The sequence below is a fragment of the Haliotis rufescens genome, unplaced genomic scaffold (genome assembly GCF_023055435.1).
Source record: "Haliotis rufescens isolate VD_foot unplaced genomic scaffold, xgHalRufe1.0.p SCAF_2, whole genome shotgun sequence".
Classification (NCBI taxonomy): domain Eukaryota; kingdom Metazoa; phylum Mollusca; class Gastropoda; order Lepetellida; family Haliotidae; genus Haliotis; species Haliotis rufescens.
Genome location: NW_025963890.1, coordinates 33,940,579 through 33,961,116, shown reverse-complemented (window position 1 = coordinate 33,961,116; position 20,538 = coordinate 33,940,579). Strand labels below are relative to the sequence as shown.

The 20,538-nt window shown below is 42.9% G+C and overlaps 1 protein-coding gene across 1 annotated transcript; it reads right to left on the bottom strand.

Annotated features, from left to right (window-relative positions):
- Nucleotides 1-6,651: 6,651 nt before the first annotated feature.
- On the bottom strand, nt 6,652-19,032 carry LOC124111879. Its single transcript, XM_046471753.2, has 8 exons — nt 19,015-19,032; nt 16,346-17,765; nt 15,216-15,325; nt 14,640-14,776; nt 9,760-9,917; nt 8,889-9,005; nt 8,150-8,296; nt 6,652-7,198 (listed from the first exon to the last, which is right to left on the bottom strand). The coding sequence occupies exons 1-8, from the start codon at nt 19,015-19,017 to the stop codon at nt 6,951-6,953; spliced, it is 2,340 nt and encodes a 779-aa protein (XP_046327709.2). The 5' UTR covers nt 19,018-19,032; the 3' UTR covers nt 6,652-6,950.
- Between the last annotated feature and the right edge of the window lie 1,506 nt (nt 19,033-20,538).

The following is a 20,538-nucleotide window of genomic DNA, read 5'->3' as shown; positions in this document are numbered from 1 at the left end:
CCGACACCGTATGGCATGAGACACAATTCGGGAGTGGGGCAAGATAGACAGTGAATTGTGGTTGAAGCACATGACACCGACTATGTCCCGTGTTCAAGAAAATAAGACTGAATGCTTTACAGTGCCTTTCAGGAGGGGCTGTGACTTTACAGTCAACGCATGCTGGGACTACAACAGGTCAAGGTGCGCCAGGCCAGAATGCAAGTTTATTCATAAATGCTCCAATTGTGGCGAACAACATCCCGCCTATTCTTGCTTTCGCGCAAAGGGGGGTCGTAGACCCTCCAAACAACTAAACAACCCATGCAACCCATGCTAAAGGCACTGGCCCCAACTCCACTCATACTCACTAGATTACAGCGACATTTGCAACTGTACAAGCATTCTAACCATGCCCATGCCATTTATTTATTACAAGGTTTGGAATCAGGTTTTCAACTGGAATATAGTGGGGCACGCCTAAGTCGTTGGTCTGACAATCTATGCTCAGCCAGGGATCCCATTTTACAAGAGATAGTAGCTGCCAAATTGAAAAAGGAAGTAAAATTAGGTAGGGTGGCAGGTCCTTTCGAAACGCGGCCCCTGCTGAACCTACAAGTTTCACCCATCGGTCTCGTACCCAAAAAGCAAACGGGTTAGAGTCAGTCCTTGCTTGGGACAGACGATTTTCGTTTAATACACCACCTTTCTTATCCTCAAGGCAGATCAATCAACGACAACATAGACAGCGAAGCATGCTCCGTGTCATGTGCACGGTTCGACGAGGCTGTCAGTATGGTACAGCAACTTGGTCCAACTCTCTACTTGCTCTACTTGCAAAATTTGATGTGAAATCGGCTTTCAGGATTATGCCGGTACACCCTCAGGACTTTGAGTTGCTAGGCTTGTGCTTTCAAGGTAAATACTACTTTGATAAATGCTTGCCGTTTGGCTGTTTCATATCATGCTCAGTGTTTGAAAAATTCAGCACCTTTTTGCAATGGTGTGTCCAGCAAAAGTTGCCTAACGGCCAACTCATGCATTACCTTGATGATTTTATCACAGGCGGAACTGCAGGAACGAAAGATTGTGGTGACAACCTTGATACATGTCTCAGTACTTTCCAGGAGCTGGGCGTACCCGTAGCACATGAGAAGACAGTAGGTCCTGCATCCTGCTTAACATTCCTAGGTCTTGAAATCGACACACTCAGGATGCAGGTTAGAATACCACAGGAAAAGATTGTAAATATCAACGCAATCATACACGATATGCTGGCCTCAGGTAAGCACAAAGTGACCCGTAAAGCTTGGCAGTCTCTGGTGGGTAAGCTAAATTTCATGTGCCGGGCAATACCTGTGGGTAGACCGTTTTGCCGCAGACTGATTGATGCCTATACAAAGGTAAGTCATCAAGCACACCGTGTTCGCATCACGCGGGGAGTTCGGGAGGACCTAGAGGTTTGGCTCGGGTTCTTGGGGGAATTTAACGGTGTGTCGGTTTTTCAGAACCAAAAGTGTGCTGACAATACATGTCTGCAGCTGTTTACTGACGCAGCCAGCACTGTGGGGTTCAGCGCATACTATAACGGGAACTGGGCAAACGGGCTCTGGCCCCGTAAGTGGGTGGAGGACGGCTCGACTCGTGACATGACACTGCTGGAGTTGTTTCCGATTGTGCTGTCAGTTTGTCTGTAGGGGACAGCCTTTGCTAACAGGAAAGTACTTTTCTTTTGTGATAACCAAGCTGTAGTGTCAATAATAAATAAACAGTCTTCAAAGGCACCCAGAATCATGTCACTGATTAGGCAGCTAGTGCTGCAGTGCCTCAAACACAACATTTTATTCAAGGCCAGATATATAACAACACAGGACAATATTATTGAGGATGCACTGTCGAGATTTCAGTGGGAACGATTCCGCAATGCAGCTCCATCAGCCAACCTGCATCCCACACCACTTCCAGACAATCTCTGGCAGGGCTAACAATCGAGGCAGAGAGGCTCCTTCAGCGATCATTGGCGGCAAACACGTGGGCAACTTACCAGGCAGGAACCCAAGCGTTGCAAGCATTCAGGGCATCACAAAACCTGGGAGAAGTCTGGCCAGTTCCAACCACTCATCTGGTACATTTCATTGCTCACCTGTCAGTGTCAGGACATGCACCGAGTACGCTAAGAAGGTATATGGCCGGTATCTCAACGTACCATAGGCTACACAGCATGGAAGACCGCACCGGCCACTTTGTTATTTCTAAAATGATTACCGGGATGCAAAAGTGTCAGGGGAGGCAGGATCACAGGAAACCAATAACAAGAGACCTGCTCAAAGTAATTGTAAACAACCTGCAATTTGTCTGCTCTTCTACCTATGAAGTAAGATTGTTGAAAGCAGTATATTGCTTGGCCTTCTTTGGTTTCTTTCGGGTGAGTGAACTCGTGCAAACCAAACTTTCTCAGCCAGGGTGCACTTTCTTAGACCTAGAAGTCCAAGAGACGACTAAGACAGTAACAGTCGCTCTAAGGCATTCAAAAACGGACAGGCAGTCACATGGCATAGTTGTTTCCATTTCCGCCATACCTGGCCACAATCTGTGTCCAGTGGCTGCAGTTAAAGCATACCTATATAGCTAACAGTTCGATCACAGGGTCAGACTCAAGCTTTCGTACACTTTGATAAATCTCCCCTGACCAGGTATCAATTTCAGGCCGTGCTAAAAAGAGCACTGGCGCATAGCGGTATCTGCACAGCAGCATACTCTTCGTATTCCTTCAGGATTGGCGCAGCAACGACAGCAGCCGGTAGTTCAGATTTGATACAGCACTTCGGTAGGTGGGGGTCAGAATGTTATAAAAGCTATATACGCATACCTGCAAACATTTAAATTGCCAACTATGCAAGAACAGTTTTCTTCCTATTGATTCATGTTTTCAGTATGGTTGGTTGGGTCCAGCTTCCTGACCCGGGCGAGAGAGCACCTACAGGACAGTGACTTCGGTATTCCAGGGGGATGTCTCTGGTTGGCAAGGGGCGGCATGAGGTGGGAGGAGCTGACCAAGCTGATAGATGCCCAGGTCAAAGCAATGCAGACACCACCAAAGGCGGTGGTGATTCACCTTGGTTCGAACGACCTGGGTAAGGTAACCACATGTCAGCTATATCATGAGATCAAGCTGCCACTCCTGAGGATACACCTCCTCCTACCTGGTGCTGTCATTCTGTGGTCAGACATGCTACCACGGAGGTACTGGCATGTAGCCAGCCGTGCCCGGAACCTGGACGGGTCCAGGCAGAAGCTGAACAGACGAGAGGGGAACAGGGCCCGTGAGCTTGGGGGGATACGGGTTCCCCACACAGTGTTCAACCGGCAGGAGCAGCAACTGTACCTGCGTGACGGGGTTCATTTGTCACCGGCCGGACTTGATCTATTCACACAAAACATTGGCAGCTCCCTTTCCGCAGTATGCTTGTAGGAAACATTTTCAGTATAGGATAACACGGTGGGTGTACATGACCGCGAATGGTCGTGGTTGTGGGGAAGCACCTTGGTGCTTGTGGCGGGGTGCTGGTGGACTGCATTACAAGTTACATTTGGCGTCTTGGGATACATCCCATATTATAAATTATTTAGGATAGGATTGCCCGCTTTACAGCAGGAACCAATTTATCCATTCTGCTTTACAGCAGATGGCTTAGTGTCCGCTTTACAGCGGATGGTCAGCTTGGCAACAATAGTTGCCCTCGCTCATGGTTTGGCAATGGTACTTGCCTGGCAGCGATAGCTGCATAGCAACATGGGTTGCTTGGCAACGGTAGTTGCAGGGCAGCAGGCGCTGCATTGGTAAGCAATATGGGTTGCTTGGCAACGGTAGTTGCAGGGCAGCAGGCGCTGCATTGGTAAGCAACATGGGTTGCTTGGCAACGGTTGCTGCAGTTGGGGTTGCTTAACAGGGGTTAAGCTCATTGCTGCAGTCCACCAGTACCTCCACATCCGCGACCATTTCATCCAATAATATCTCTCGTCTTAACTTGAAGTTCTTCTATCATGCATGATGGCGGAGCCTGTCATAATGGAGCCATGTCCTTATATAATTGATGAGCGTTTCCTCCTTCAGGCCATAGTTTCGTGACGTCATAACACATTGAGAGAGAGAGCGAGAGGAGAGGAGGTAAAACTGCGCTAATACCAGGAAAATGGGGGTAATGAAAGTCAAAGGTCATAAGCTGAATTAAACATTAAATATAACAAAGAACAAAACACATGTCTTTCCGAAAACCACATACTTGTTGCATATCCTGCTACATTACATTTATCCTTTTAGAATGCAGACAAACAAACTGTGTTTTTGCACCATAATCTCTAAGAGTAACATAGCTCCTAACTGTAAAAACATGTACGTGTACATCTTACAGGTCGCACAATTGTCAATGTTCTCTAACTTTAACCTTACCTGTACTTCATCTCATCATAATGCAAAGAAATTGCAAATGTAGGGAGAAAAAGGCTTGTTTGAACATGTCTGGTAATGTTTGCTTAAATGTATTATCCCTGATTATGTTTCAAGTTCGTCAACACCATACCCATGCTCGTGGGTTTCACCGAAGTGGTAAACGTTTGAGACCTGCATCACTTCGGGCTTTCCTCCCACATTAAGCTGACACACCGTGATATAACTGGAATACTGTTAAAAGCGGCGTTAAACACAACTCACCAACTCACTACTACAAGGTGAGCAGTGTTCTGCTTGTAATAGCAAGTCATCAGATTATCGGTCAGGTTACTGTTCTTCACAGACGATGTCATACATGGGTGACGACTGTCAGAACAGCTTGATCAACTTATGTAAACACGGAACTTGGCGAGACACACTGTGCCAGTCATCGATTCCGGCCATGTGCAGCGAATCTGACATGACAATATATTCAAATGTGTGTGGAAAAAATGGGTCAAATGTTAATGGAGCAAGAGACACTTTGTGCTCACAACCAATGTCACGATTAACAGTACATAACTAGAAGCAATAGAGCATTCAGTTGTCACACTGCATTTGACATGTATTTGTCCAAACCACCTGTGATACAATACAATGGAAGGGCACAGGACTCGCTGATTCAAAACCGAACATGTTTCCCAAACATAAAAGGGCTCAAAATGATGCTATTGGAGCAGAACCGTATAGGTTGTAGTGGCGCATCTACTACCTAGCATAAAAAGTAAGCCATTACACTTCGCAAACGTTACAAAATAAAACAATACAATCCTTTGAAAAAGAGAGAGTGTGTGTTCTTTCAGTCGTTTGTTATTGTTAAGTGATCCTCCGCCTGATGACAGGTTGACCCAGCTTCCAGTGTGGAACTTGTGGTGGGTGTGCTGGTTCGATAGTGTTGTGTTTGCTTGTTTCATTAATTGTTGAGGATATATGGGTTGGTCAGAATGATCAAACTGTTCTACACGTACAATGTGTTATAGCCAGAGCGTGGTAGGAATGTCTTTGTGATATCTCTGTTTCAGATATCTTGTACGGTCCTTTGACAAGAGTGTTAAAACATAAAAATGTACTGTAACAAGTTTTGATTACATTTCTATTTGCTGCGCAACGCCCCGGGTCTTCACTGTGACCACTTTAGTCAGGGCACTTAAACTTGTTTTATCGGCCAACTTGAAATGCATGCTATTTTTGAAGGATTACTTTGTCCTTTAAATAGTGGTAGTGAAGGGGCTGCTTTTGGATGAGGATGACTTTATAGAATCATTGTAATTTTGTATAACTTAACATATCTTCCCGAGGCAAGGGAGTAAACTTACTATAAAAGTCCAGTTTCCATCCTTGCTGAACCAGGGCGGAATTCCGGAGTTCCAGTTTGGCTGGATTAATGAGTCTAAGTATAGTCCAATAAAAAACGTGTAATGAACGAGACATCCGGTTCGTAAACAACATAGATTTCAACTGCAGATTTCGGTCGACTGCAGAATTTGCAAATCATGTGTACCCTCAACTGGGCGTCTTCGCGAGATAAGACCAGTTTTTTATAACAAAATAGGTCTTAATTATTGATGAGATGCAAATGCAAGTGACATGAGAGGTAGAATCTGATTGGATAAAGGAGGTACACATGAGGGACATAGCCACTGGTGGCACTACAATCGAATCACGAAATTCCTCCAAAGTAGTTCTTTTTATAGTCAGTTAACTCTCTTGCCTACTGAAGATGGTCATGTACATGTGTTGTATGTTGTCCGGTAATGCCAGTTAGTCTGGGAAGTCAGTGGTGACTCCTTTGCCTCAGAAGATGAACTCAGAGACTATATATAGATTAATAGATTATAGAATAGCGGCATGTGGGTAGCCTAGTGGTTAAAGCGTTCACTTGTCACGCCAAAGGCCTGTGTTCAATTCCCCACGTCACATGGGTACAATGTATGATGGTGTCCCAACCATGATATTGCTGGAATACTGCTAAAGGGGCGTAGTAAAACCATACTCACTCACTCACTCACTACATTTCTGGGAGACATGCTCATGATAAATATACAGTGAGTTTGGCAGACTGGATTTAGATGACGGTGGAAGGAAGTGAACATGTGATTTCATGGCAAGTCTTGTTGGGAGAGCATAGGTTGCCCCTCTCACGCAGGGAACTGAGGGTTTATCTTGACACCTCATAAACTCCATTTGATAACATCCCTTTTAATGCAAACTCACTATGAAACACTGGATATCATGCTTTGTGACATCTGTGAATGAGATCAGGTTGTGCACAGCACTAAATCTATCCACATATATGTTCTTCTGGTCTTGAGACCAACATACTTCCCATCAACTCTCATGTCATTCTGACTGCCGTACTTGCGAGACCGTGAGTCCTTGTGGCAATGTCGTTAAGTATGTAACCACCACACCGTGAGTATGGACACCGAGCCCATCCACCATGGCTGACAGTGTGTGCTCATCAAGCAGACACATCCAAGCTCTATTTGACAGTGGAGTCTGCCTTTCCTGGCTTTAAGACAGAACCACCATTTCCGCTTTCTTTGGATCTCTTAGTCTTGTGTTTCTTTTTCTGAGGTTTATGTTCCAACTTTCCTTTACTGTTCTGTGAATTTACTTGTGTTTCTGTTTGGGACTTGACACTATCCAGCTTCACACTCTCTATGGCTGATACTATGGACGACTGGACCAGAGAGCGACTGAACTCAGAAAGAGTTACCTCCCCTTGTCCTGAAATAATACCAGTGCAAGATACAGAACTGAATGCATCTATCATGCTTATCAGATATTGGCATAGTGATAAACTGTGTAAAATGGGGATATAACCCAGTTTTAAATATTTACAGGCCACAGCATTTAGCTGGAATATTGCTGAGTCCGACAATAAACAAGAAACCAACCAAAGAACTCTTAGAACAGTATTTCAGTCACTTGTGGGAAGAAAGCCCACACAGGTGTAGATGATCATTAAATTGGTCCAGGATCAAGGTCATAACGTTCATATATCAATGATCATAATCAGGGGAGGTTGTACCCAATACAGAAATGTACCCTAGCCAAAATCAGAATACAGAAAGTTACCCTTAGATGAGTCCATCCCACCGCAGGCTGTTTCTTGAACGCTTAAGTATACAAAACATCCTGGATGCCAAGCCGAGGTAAGATTCAACATGGCAGTACGCATTGTTTATGTTTCTCTCAGTATATCCTTTCCATAAATGGATCTGAACTGTCATATTGTTGTTAGAGATGCATTCCAGAGTGTCATATAAGAAACAAGCAACAAAGTGATGTACATACATTACTCTAATATTATATTCCACCATGCACAGCATTGTCCAGTGTGCACTCGTCTTCAGGCGAACCAGAACTACAACATGAACCGCTTTCAGTTTATGGTTCAGGAATATGGACTCATCGGTCGTTTAGGGTACTAGGTACCTCTCTGTATTCTGAGTTTTGCTAGGGTACAAAAACACACCTGGGATACATGTCTGCAGTACCCGTGCCGACAACGACCCCTTAAGTTCAAGAAAGGGACACAACTCTACTCAGCAAACTGAGGCATGAGGACCAATGGCGCCCCTGGCTTTTAACCTCAGTCATTCAAATCCATAAACAAACCAAATATAAAAGTGTCAGCAAATGACTCCCTATTGTGGCGTGTAAATCACAATCTACCTAAATACACTTCGTGAGCTACATGGTAATAGCCAGATGTGACCTTGGGCTTCAACATTGCACATAATTGCAGCCTCTGTACCGTTTCTGTGCCAAAGGTCATGTCCTTGAACTTGCTGTACAAAGATAGGTCAATTTTCTTGGCAACTGAAAAAGTAATGACAAAATTCAACATGACTATTAACAGCATTAAAGATATCAAGATGAAGATTTCTTCAAACTGATATTACGTGTCTGATAGGTTATAAACATTCTTCAACAAACACAGAAATAACTGTTTAGCACATATCTGAGATTAGGGTCACAATATTTAAAAAGTGCCTCATTTGATAATGTAAGGTGTCATGCTCAAAACCTCACTTTAATAGATATTACATTTCTTTGAACAGAACAATGATTTGAGTATTTATCATGTTCATTCAACCTTTCCATAAGATGTCCGAGAACAAAGGTGCATGATCTGAGATGACTTAAGCATTCTTATACCAGTAGTCTTTCTAAAAAATGGATTTTTATTTACATGTACTGTAATCTTTGATATTGATTGATTTCATATCAAATAGTTTGTTTAAACAAGCTATTTTGTCATTCCAGGGCAATACTGAATATATAAACATTAAACTTTATGTCCAGATGGATAACTTTGAGATTATTTTATTTTTTAATAAGCTGGAACTGCCCTACACACGTAAATCTTGTGTTACCTGTTGCAGACTTGCAGAATGAACACACAACTGACCTGACCTCCTAAAGGCAGGCTTAGCCATGCTCATCTTCATGATGGTGATGTGAGGAGTGAGGCCCCTTGTCTCCGTGGAGACTACTCCATGGCCGGCCATCTTGTCGGTCACACACCCTGTAAAGTAAACTACAGCTGACTTGGACATGACTGTTGTAAGGTCCACACTACAACACAGATGTACTGCAGTGCTTGTCTAACATGGCATCCCCAAAGGATAGGTTGGTAACAATGATGGCATAGTTGGGGCAGTTTCTGTGTGAAAGACAACCCCAAAAAGACAAACTTTTAGCTATGACCTAACTTCCTTATTTAGTGTTTCATTGATTGTGTTTCTTCAGCAATGATGGGTGTTCTCTTCATTAACACTGATGTCTGCTTTGCTTGTGTTGTAGTTGGCATATTGCTCCAGGCAATTTGAGCGCTCTCTCATTCTGTGATGATATAAGCAGCATTTTCCTGTACAGACAGTAGTCTATGTCATCCCATTGGCAAGATGTCCCACGTATAGAGAGCTTGCCATTGTCTTGATAAGGATTAGATCTTATCAAGATTACATCAATTTGATTAATGTCAAAATGTTAGGACATCTTATTTGAACATACTGTGCACAGATTATGGAGCCTCCAGCTTGTCTAGTCTTGTGATCTTGGAACATTTAGTGTACCCAATATATGGCTCATTTCTAATGGACATGATTGAGTGTCATATAGGCTAACATGCTCACTATATCAGGACAGAATGATTAATTTTACCGAAATTCTAATCTTTGGAAATCATTCTGAGGTAAGCAGTTAGCTTTTTTCTTTGAAAGGTTCAAGCTAGACACATTGCAAGGTACATAATTTAGTGAGAGATAATCTCTACCTACCATGTATATGTGTGAGGTCATCAAGAGCATCACCAGGTGAGACTTTGGCAAACACAACCTGGTTCCGGAATGTCCCCAGTCCTGCCACCTCCAACACTGGCAGTGTCTTGAACCTCTCCCTCACCTCACTGCCACTCTCAGACAGTGCTGCACTCGCCCTGCAAGCAGTGTGTCATGTAGAGTGCCAAGTAGTGTGTCATGTAGAGTGTCATGTGTGCCAAGTAGTCAATCATGTAGTGTGTCATGTAGAGTGTCATGAAGTGTGTCATGTGTGTCAAGTAGTATGTCATGTAGTGTGTCATGTGTGTCAAGTAGTATGTCATGAAGTGTGTCATGTGTGTCAAGCAGTATGTCATGTAGTGTGTCATGTAGAGTGTCATGTGTGTCAAGTAGTATGTAATGTAGTGTCATGTGTGTCAAGTAGTATGTCATGTAGTGTGTCATGTGTGTCAAGCAGTATGTCATGTAATGTGCCATGTAGAGTGTCATGTGTGTAAAGTAGTATGTCATGTAGTGTGTCGTGTAGAGTGTCATGTGTGTCAAGTTGTATGTCATGTAGTGTGTCATATAGTGTTATGTGTGTCAAGTAGTATGTCATGTGTGTCATGTAGAGTGTCATGTGTTTCAAGTAGTAAGTCATGTAGTGTGTCATGTAGAGTGTCATGAAGTGTGTCATGTGTGTCAAGCAGTATGTCATGTAGTATCATGTGTGTCAAGTAGTATGTCACGAAGTGTGTCATGTGTGTCAAGCAGTATGTCATGTAGTGTGTCATGTAGAGTGTCATGCGTGTCAAGTAGTATGTTATTTAGTGGCATGTGTGTCAAGTACTATGTCATGTAGTGTGTCATGTGTGTCAAGCAGTATGTCATGTAATGTGCCATGTAGAGTGTCATGTGTGTCAAGTAGTATGTCATGTAGTGTGTCATGTAGAGTGTCATGTGTGTGAAGTTGTATGTCATGTAGTGTGTCATATAGTGTTATGTGTGTCAAGTAGTATGTCATGTAGTGTGTCATGTAGAGTGTCATGTGTGTCAAGTAGTATGTCATGTAGTATGTCATGTAGAGTGTCAAGTAGTATGTCATGTAGTGTGTCATGTAGTGTCATGTGTGTTAAGTAGTATGTCATGTAGTGTCATGTAGAGTGTCATGTGTGTCAAGTAGTATGTCATGTTGTGTGTCATGTAGAGTGTCATGTGTGTCAAGTAGTATGTAATGCAGTGTGTCATATAGAGTGTCATGTGTGTCAAGCAGTATGTCATGTAATGTGCCATGTAGAGTGTCATGTGTGTCAAGTTGTATGTCATGTAGTGTGTCATATAGTGTTATGTGTGTCAAGTAGTATGTCATGTAGTGTCATGTAGAGTGTCATGTGTTTCAAGTAGTATGTCATGTAGTGTGTCATGTAGAGTGTCAAGTAGTATGTCATGTAGTGTGTCATGTATAGTCATGTGTGTTAAGTAGTATGTCATGTAGTGTCATGTAGAGTGTCATGTGTGTCAAGTAGTATGTCATGTTGTGTGTCATGTAGAGTGTCATGTGTGTCAAGTAGTATGTCATGTAGTGTGTCATATAGAGTGTCATGTGTGTCAAGTAGTATGTCATGTAGTGTGTCAAGTAGAGTGTCAAGACCGTCATATAGCTGGAATATTGCTGAGTGCGGTGTTAAACAACAAACCAACCAACAGAGTGTCAGGAACTGTAATGACTGTCAAAAATGGTGACAGAGGGGTATGTCAGGGAAAGTGAAAAGGACTGTGTCATGTGTGTCAAGGACTGTCATGTAGTATTCAAGGATTGTCATGTAGTGTTTCAAGGACCGTCACTTAGTGTGTCAAGGACCATGTCATGAATTGTGTCAAGGACTGTCATATAGTGTCAAGGACTGTCATGTAGTGTGTCAAGGACTATGTCATATAGTGTGTCAAGGACCATGTCATGTAGTGTGTCAAGGGCCATGTCATATAGTGTATCGAGGACTGTCATATAGTGTGTCAAGGACTGTCATATAGTGTGTCAATGACCGTGTCATATAGTGTGTCAAGGACCATGTCATGTAGTGTGTCAAGGGCCATGTCATATAGTGTATCGAGGACTGTCATATAGTGTGTCAAGGACTGTCATATAGTGTGTCAATGACCGTGTCATATAGTGTGTCAAGGACCATGTCATGTAGTGTGTCAAGGGCCATGTCATATAGTGTATCGAGGACTGTCATATAGTGTGTCAAGGACTGTCATATAGTGTGTCAATGACCGTGTCATATAGTGTGTCAAGGACCATGTCATGTAGTGTGTCAAGGGCCATGTCATATAGTGTATCGAGGACTGTCATATAGTGTGTCAAGGACTGTCATATAGTGTGTCAATGACCGTGTCATATAGTGTGTCAAGGACCATGTCATGTAGTGTGTCAAGGGCCATGTCATATAGTGTATCAAGGACTGTCATATAGTGTGTCAAGGACTGTCATATAGTGTGTCAATGACCGTGTCATGTAATGTGTCAAGGACCATGTCATATAGTGTATCAAGGACTGTCATATAGTGTGTCAAGGACTGTCATATAGTGTGTCAATGACCGTGTCATATAGTGTGTCAAGGACCATGTCATGTAGTGTGTCAAGGGCCATGTCATATAGTGTATCAAGGACTGTCATATAGTGTGTCAAGGACTGTCATATAGTGTGTCAATGACCGTGTCATATAATGTGTCAAGGACCATGTCATATAGTGTATCAAGGACTGTCATATAGTGTGTCAAGGACTGTCATGTAGTGTGTCAATGACCGTGTCATATTGTGTGTGAAGGAGCGCGTCATATAGTGTCAAGGACCATGTCACATAGTGTATCAAGGACTGTCATGTAGTGTGTCAAGGACTGTCATGTAGTGTGTCAAGGACCGTGTCATATAGTGTATCAAGGACTGTCATGTAGTGTGTCAAGGACCTTGTCATGTAGTGTGTCAAGGACCATGTCATGTATTGTGTCAAGGACGGTGTCATGTAGTGTGTCAAGGACTGTCATGTAGTGTGTCAAGGACTATGTCATATAGTGTGTGAAGGACTGTCATAAAGTGTGTCAAGGACTGTCATGTAGTGTGTCAAGGAGTATGTCATATAGTGTGTCAAGGACCTTGTCATGTAGTGTGTCAATGACCATGTCATATAGTGTGTCAAGGACTGTCATATAGTGTATCAAGAACCTTGTCATGTAGTGTGTGAAGGACTGTCATGTAGTGTGTCAAGGACTGTCATATAGTGCATCAAGGACCTTGTCATGTAGTGTGTTAAGGACTGTCATGTAGTGTGTCAAGGACCGTGTCATGTAGTGTGTCAAGGACCGTGGCATGTAGTGTGTCAAGGACTGTCATGTAGTGTGTCAAGGACCATGTCATATAGTGTGTCAAGGACCGTGTCATGTAGTGTGTCAAGGACCATGTCATGTAGTGTGTCAAGGACTGTAATGTAGTGTGTTAAGGACTGTCATGTAGTGTGTCAAGGAGTGCATCAAGGACCTTGTCATATAGTGTGTCAAGGACCTTGTCATGTAGTGTGTCAAGGACCATGTCATGTAGTGTGTCAAGGACCCTGTCATATAGTGTGTCAAGGACTGTCATATAGTGTGAGTGAGTGAGTTGTGTTTAACGCCGCTTTTAAGAGTATTCCAGTTATATCATGGGAGGAAAGCCCCAAGTGATGCAGGTCTCAGACGTTTACCACTTCGGTGAAACCGACGAGCACGGGTATGGTGCTGACAAACCTAGAAACATAATCGGGGCAAACCGGGATTCGAACCCACAATCATAGGTTTCTGGCGTGCCTAAGGGACGCAACTCTGCACAGCGAATCGCGGCGCCTTAGACGACTGGGCCACCCGTGCCCCCTTCATATAGTGTGTCAAGGGCCATGTCATATAGTGTGTCAAGGACTGTCATGTAGTGTGTCAAGGACTGTCATGGAGTGTGTCAATGACCGTGTCATATAGTGAGTCAAGGACTGTCATATAGTGTGTCAAGGACCTTGTCATGTAGTGTGTGAAGGACTGTCATGTAGTGTGTCAAGGACCGTGTCATGTAGTGTGTCAAGGACCATGTGATGTAGTGTGTCAAGGACTATGTCATGTAGCATGTCAAGGACTGCCATGTAGTGTGTCAAGGACTGTCATATAGTGTGTCAAGGACTATCATATAATGTGTCAAGGACTGTCATGTAGTGTGTCAAGGACCTTGTCATGTAGTGTGTCAAGGACTGTCATGTAGTGTGTCAAGGACTGTCATGTAGTGTGTCAAGGACTGTCATGTAGTGTGTCAAGGACTGTCATGTAGTGTGTCAAGGACTGTCATATAGTGTGACAAGGACTGTCATGTAGTGTGACAAGGACTGTCATATAGTGTGTCAAGGACTGTATCGAGTAATGTGTTGAGGAGTGCATCAACATAGTCAAGACCCGTGAAGATCTGGGTTAGAATAGGTCTTCAGCACCTATAAAAAGCAAAATATGCTTGTCGTAAAAGGCGACTCAACAGGATCAGGTGGTCAAGCTCACTGACTTGGTTGATGCATGTCTTTGTATCCCAATTGTGTGGATCAATGCTCATGATGTCAATCACTGAATTGTCTGGTACGGACTTGATTATTTACAGACAGCTGTCATATAGCGGAGTGCAGTGTAGAACAACAAACATGGTCAAGTGGAGTCAGGACAAGCATGGGAAGTGGGGACCTGTTCCAGCCCCAGATACACAAAATAGCCACTCCCTCCTTGTGTCTGCTCTTACAAGTCTTAGAAGTCTTAGGACAAGCATGGGAAGTGGGGACCTGTTCCAGCCCCAGATACGAGTACACACTGGGTAGGTCTCAACTGCAAAATGTAATGCGTACCTTGCAATGTCCTCTTCTGTCTGCAAGTTGATGACCATGAGAGTAATGTGTAAAGTTGGCAGTTTAATCATCACTTCTCTCATCTTGTGGTTGACAGCCATGACTTCCTGCTGGACCTGTGACAGTCCGGAGTGGATCTGTAGACAGGAAACAGAGTAGCCATGGTAGTAACTAAGCATGTAGGACACATAACATTTACACGTGCTCATAGGAACAATGAGCAAGTTGGATTTAACATCACTTTAAACAGTATTCCAGTTTTATCACTGCATGTCAGAACAGTGTGGGAGGAAAGCCAGAAGTAAAATAGGTGTGAGACGTTTACCAATTTGGTGACAAACATAGAAACATAATCAGGGCACAAGAGGGATTCAAACCCACAATCATCGGTTTCATGGGTGCACAAGGGACACAACTCTGCACATAGAATTGCAGTGCCTTATACAACTGGACACCCGGGCCCCCTGTAGAATCAGATTAACAAATCAAGGACTGGTCAGTGGCATAACTGAAATCCAACTAGTGTCAGCTGACCTCCCCACCTGACCTTGCTGACTGGATGACATGAAAAAGCACCTGTGGGTTTGTTATCTGCACAGCAACAAAGTAGTTTGGAGTGGGTTTCCGTGGTATCTGGCGGTCTCCCTTCCCCCTTGGTACTCCCCCAGACTCATCATGGCCTTTCTCTGGAGAGGATGCCACAAAAGAAATTAGTCTCTAAAACTATCTCTAAACATAATATTCATTCCAGGGTTTGAAGATTCTACTGATCCACAGACACAAGTGTTAATTCACTTATGTTAGTAATTGAGATGACACTTCACTCCACTTTACCATTCAAACATGGTTATTTTGTCTGAAATGCAGCATAGCAGAGTGAGTCATCACATGTGCATGCAGTATACAGGAAAACTAGTCCTATGGCCCATAGAAATATATCATATGTCAGTTGCCAATGCTAAGACATTTTTATTTATTTATTTATCATGTTTGGGGGCAAGATCAAAGGTGCTGCCCATTTGAAAAACAAGACAGGTATTACAGACTATTAATAAACTGAGAGTTAGAGCCAATGGCCCCTTTTTCTTTATATGTATTAGTCATAATATCTTAAATCTAACACAATAACAGAAACAAAATAAGATATTTCTCGGGATCATATGTTGTCTATTTTACTTAGTAATCATTTGGTTTAAGAAATATTTGGCCCAAGTCAATGTAGGTGATCAGATAAGATATCAAAATCTACCAAATGAACTTTAGCATATTGTCAGTTTTGTTTTGGTAGAATTGGTAGTCAATGGTTTGACACTTGTTTCAGCAGAGCCAATCATCTTAACATATTTACTATGCTTGTCATAAGAGGCAACTAACAGGGTCAGATGATCAGGCTCACTCACTTGGTTGACACATGACATCGTATCCCAATTGCGTAGATTGATGCTCATGATGTCAATCCTAGATTGTCTGGTCCAGACTCGATTGTTTACAGACCACTGTCATATAGCTGGAATATTGCTGAGTGCAGTCTTAAACAACAAACGATCTACCATCATTAACATACACCCACAAATATTCGTTGCAAAAGTTGAGAAGACCATCTATCGGTATGTTAACCAGTATTTAGTTTGCCAACTGTAAAACTAACAGTAACAAAATAATAAGGGGCCTAATGTAGGTATGTCATGAAGTGCATCTTCACTTACTTTTCTCATGGCTGGCTTGATTTCTCTTCTTGAAATTTTCCTGTTGATCAGAAAATAAATTTCCAAACAAACATTCCTCCTCTGCATCGGAGAGTGTTGGGTTAGAAGGATGCATCGCAACATCCTGTATCCAGGAAATGTCACTTTCACATTTCTTGGACACTAAATGCTCAACCTTTTCAAGGACATGTTTTGGTAAAACTGTTGGTTTTGTCTTCTTGTGAGTAACTGTGTCAGGCTCTGTCTGTGTTGCAGTTGTGTCTGGCCAGTCGGGTTGCAGAGACGGAAAGTCGGGAGGTGTCGTGTCTTGCCGGGCAGATTGTCGCCACTGAGAGTCAGGTGGTGTTGTTTCTAACCTGTTGGGTTGCCGAGGCTGGGAGTCAGGTGGTGTCATGTCCGATCGGTTGGGTTGCCGAGGCTGAGAGTCAGGAGGTGTCATGTCTGACCAGTCAGAGTGCCGAGGCTGAGAGTCAGGAGGTGTCATGTCTGACCGGTCAGACTGCCGAGGCTGAGAGTCAGGAGGTGTCATGTCTGACCAGTCAGAGTGCCGAGGCTGAGAGTCAGGAGGTGTCATGTCTGACTGGTCAGACTGCCGAGGCTGAGAGTCAGGAGGTGTCATGTCTGACCAGTCAGAGTGCCGAGGCTGAGAGTCAGGAGGTGTCATGTCTGACCAGTCAGACTGCCGAGGCTGAGAGTCAGGAGGTGTCATGTCTGACTGGTCAGAGTGCTGAGGCTGAGAGTCAGGAGGTGTCATGTCTGACCGGTCAGACTGCCGAGGCTGAGAGTCAGGAGGTGTCATGTCTGACCGGTCAGAGTGCCGAGGCTGAGAGTCAGGAGGTGTCATGTCTGACCAGTCAGAGTGCCGAGGCTGAGAGTCAGGAGGTGTCATGTCTGACCGGTCAGACTGCCGAGGCTGAGAGTCAGGAGGTGTCATGTCTGACCGGTCAGAGTGCCGAGGCTGAGAGTCAGGAGGTGTCATGTCTGACCGGTCAGACTGCCGAGGCTGAGAGTCAGGAGGTGTCATGTCTGACCGGTCAGAGTGCCGAGGCTGAGAGTCAGGAGGTAACATGTCTGACTGGTCAGACTGCTGAGGCTGAGAGTCAAGTGGTTGAACTTCACCAGGCTGGCAATACAGGATCTCCTCATTTTCTGCACACAGTGCAGCATTTTCATTATTTTCAGCAATAATATTTACATCCTCTGCACTTCCAATACGACCATCCTGACAACTTTCAAAATGATTCTGAGAGACAGTGTCCTCTTGAACACATGTGATTAGCTTCCCTTCAGTTTTAATATCTTGCCCTTTACTCATGTTGTATTGAGGCTTGTGTGAGACACCCCTCGCGATCACTGGTTCAGGACATACCAGGTCAGGTCGTGACAACTTCCATCTGTCCCCTGCTGGCTGCGGTGAGGCCTGATCCAAACAAGCACAATTATCTTGTACATTCTCAATCTGTGAAGAGATGCACCTGCCTAACATGCTCCCAGATTTGACAGTACTTCTGCCAAGAGCCACTGTTTCCACAACTCTTGTCTTTTGGATATAATATATCTCTGGCTGCAGTTTCCGTTTAGACATGACCATCAAACATGAAAACCAAAGCCTGTCGCAGCAGTAAACAAACTGAATTTTGTGAAAAAACACATTATTCAGACTTAAAATTCTGAGGCTATGGATATGAAAAATAGTGGAAAGTAGACGTTTTATTGTAGATATGCAGATGTTTTTGGAGAACTGCATGTGCACCATAGTATGCAAAAATGTGTGAACAAATAGTAGAAATTAACCAGTGCTGTCAGAACGGATGTCTTTGTACCATGCAACCTACGAGTGCTTCCAACACTGGCTGTATAAAAGCAGTACACGTGAGTCTATGCATATTCAAGCATCCATTCTGATTACACAGTGACAGTGCACCACTGTACTAGATGTCAGGAACAGTATGATACAGTATTATAACTTCTGTATGAACATGTCAAATTTTGTAATTCGGCTCAATCATAGACCATATAATAGATCACTGGCTCAATTAAGTCAAAAAGCCGCAAAGCTGGTTAGAAGACGTATTCTATAAATATTCGAGTTCGTCAGTATCAGTGTGTGTACCGTGTGCGAAATACGCATCAGTCGGAAAGCGCACGTTAAATCTCCAAAGTAAGTAAGTAAGTAAGTAAGTATCAGTGGTCATTAACAAATTGAGTGTACGTTAGGCAATGTTCTCGTGGAACAGCGTAACATCAGGCCCATGCAAGCACTTGCCACGCAGTTGTCAGTCAACAGAATGTTTTCACACTTTCATGCTACGCAGATAATGTTTTTACATTTCAGTACATAAGCTATTACATTTCAGTACAGTTACTGTTACATTTCAGTACAACCAAAGACGTATTGTACAACCAGAGACCATATAATAGATTATATGGTCTCTGGGTACAACGAATCTTAATTCTGACCTTACTGTCTTCGAATGGCGTGTGTTTACCTTTACGACATTCGCGGAATGTTTACAAAATGAATCCTTATATCATAGCTTTCACATATTATACAATTGAATATATCGTACACAACTCTAAATCTTAGAGATTATTATTGAATATATTTTACGACATTCATCAGCTGTAAACTGGTATCCGCCGGCTGTTGCGTATCCGTGGTGACTCACCATAACTAAGCTGGCTGGCTGCCGGCCGCATGGAACTCTGGGTAGTGGAGAGTACGAAAATAGAAATTAAATGGTTTTTTTTATATATATAACCCATGTATCTTATGTGGCCAAACAATATGATTAAAATCAGATCTCAGTTCTCGCTACCGCCAGAGACCATATAATAGATTATAAATCTATTATATGGTCTCTGCTACCGCTAAACAAACTGTTTAGCGGTAGCGAGAACTAAGGTCAGATTTTAATGAGATTGGTGGCCAAGTCAAACCGTTCGGCTGATTGTCTTTATTCTAACGTACGGTGCTAGTGAGTGATATTAATGTTAGCTATGCGTTAACCACTACAGGCAACTCCCACCGCCCCATATATAAAGGCTTCATGGAGTTGGGAAAGACTGGTATATGTGCCGGTAGCACCCCATATGACTTCTCGTGGCGTATTCGACCTTTGTTGTAGTAAACCAGCTGTATCTTTCATATCATAGATGTATGAGCTAAAGTACGTAACAATGGAACAAATGCAGACGCGAATCAATGTTCAGAAGATGTTGGCAATATTGTGAGTAGTTTGATTACAAATTTTGGAGTTTATCTCCCCTTGTTCAGTAAATTATCTCCCTTTCTTAACAGCTATAGCGGAATGAATGAATGAATGATATTGCTTTACACAGCATCAGCAATTGTACATCTTTTCACGGCGAGAACTAGTTTGCAAACCCAGCATTTGCACATAAAGAACAATTATTGTAAATTTGATGTCAAAATCATCACAACATATAAAGTCCTATATCACGGGGGAAAAGAGATAGATATATTATAATGTAGTATAGATTCCTTCCTTCTGAGAAAAGGTATTTTAATACGGCTATATCAACTTGATCAAAAAGTGTTTTCATAGCAGAAACATTAAAATATGTATGACGTATCAATGATCTGTGGTAAACTGACAGTGACAATGTTATATATACCAAGTTGAAGACTAACTACAGGTCTATGCAAGCTATTTTCTTTATTGTTCGTCTCGATTAAATATGCAATGTGATTCCACGCTTCCATTTCCTTGAACCAAAGGGAGGAAAATCCCAAGACATGAATCCCCTTTGACAGTTCAGCGGTAGAGACGCTACCGACAAGTATAATACGCATGGTAACCTAGCAATGAATATCCTATATATTCACAGCACAGAAATCTAAAGTTCTGATTAAGGTAATAAAAGTTCAATTAAAGGGGAATAATTTGATGGGTTATTCAGATGCATGTTACATCGCCTATGTTATCTGTATCATTTTTGTTTGTTCGTTTGTTTGATTGTTTAACTTCGCACTCAGCAATATTCCATCTATATGACATAAAATAGCTCATTATTGTTGTTATATATTTGTGAAAATGTTCGAAGCCAAATATATTTTCAGCATTTAAAGTCCCCCACACCCCCACACCCCACACCCCCTACACACAGGATTTACCTATCAGTACAGAGTGTTACATATTCGTATAAATCTTTATTTCAAAAATTTCGTT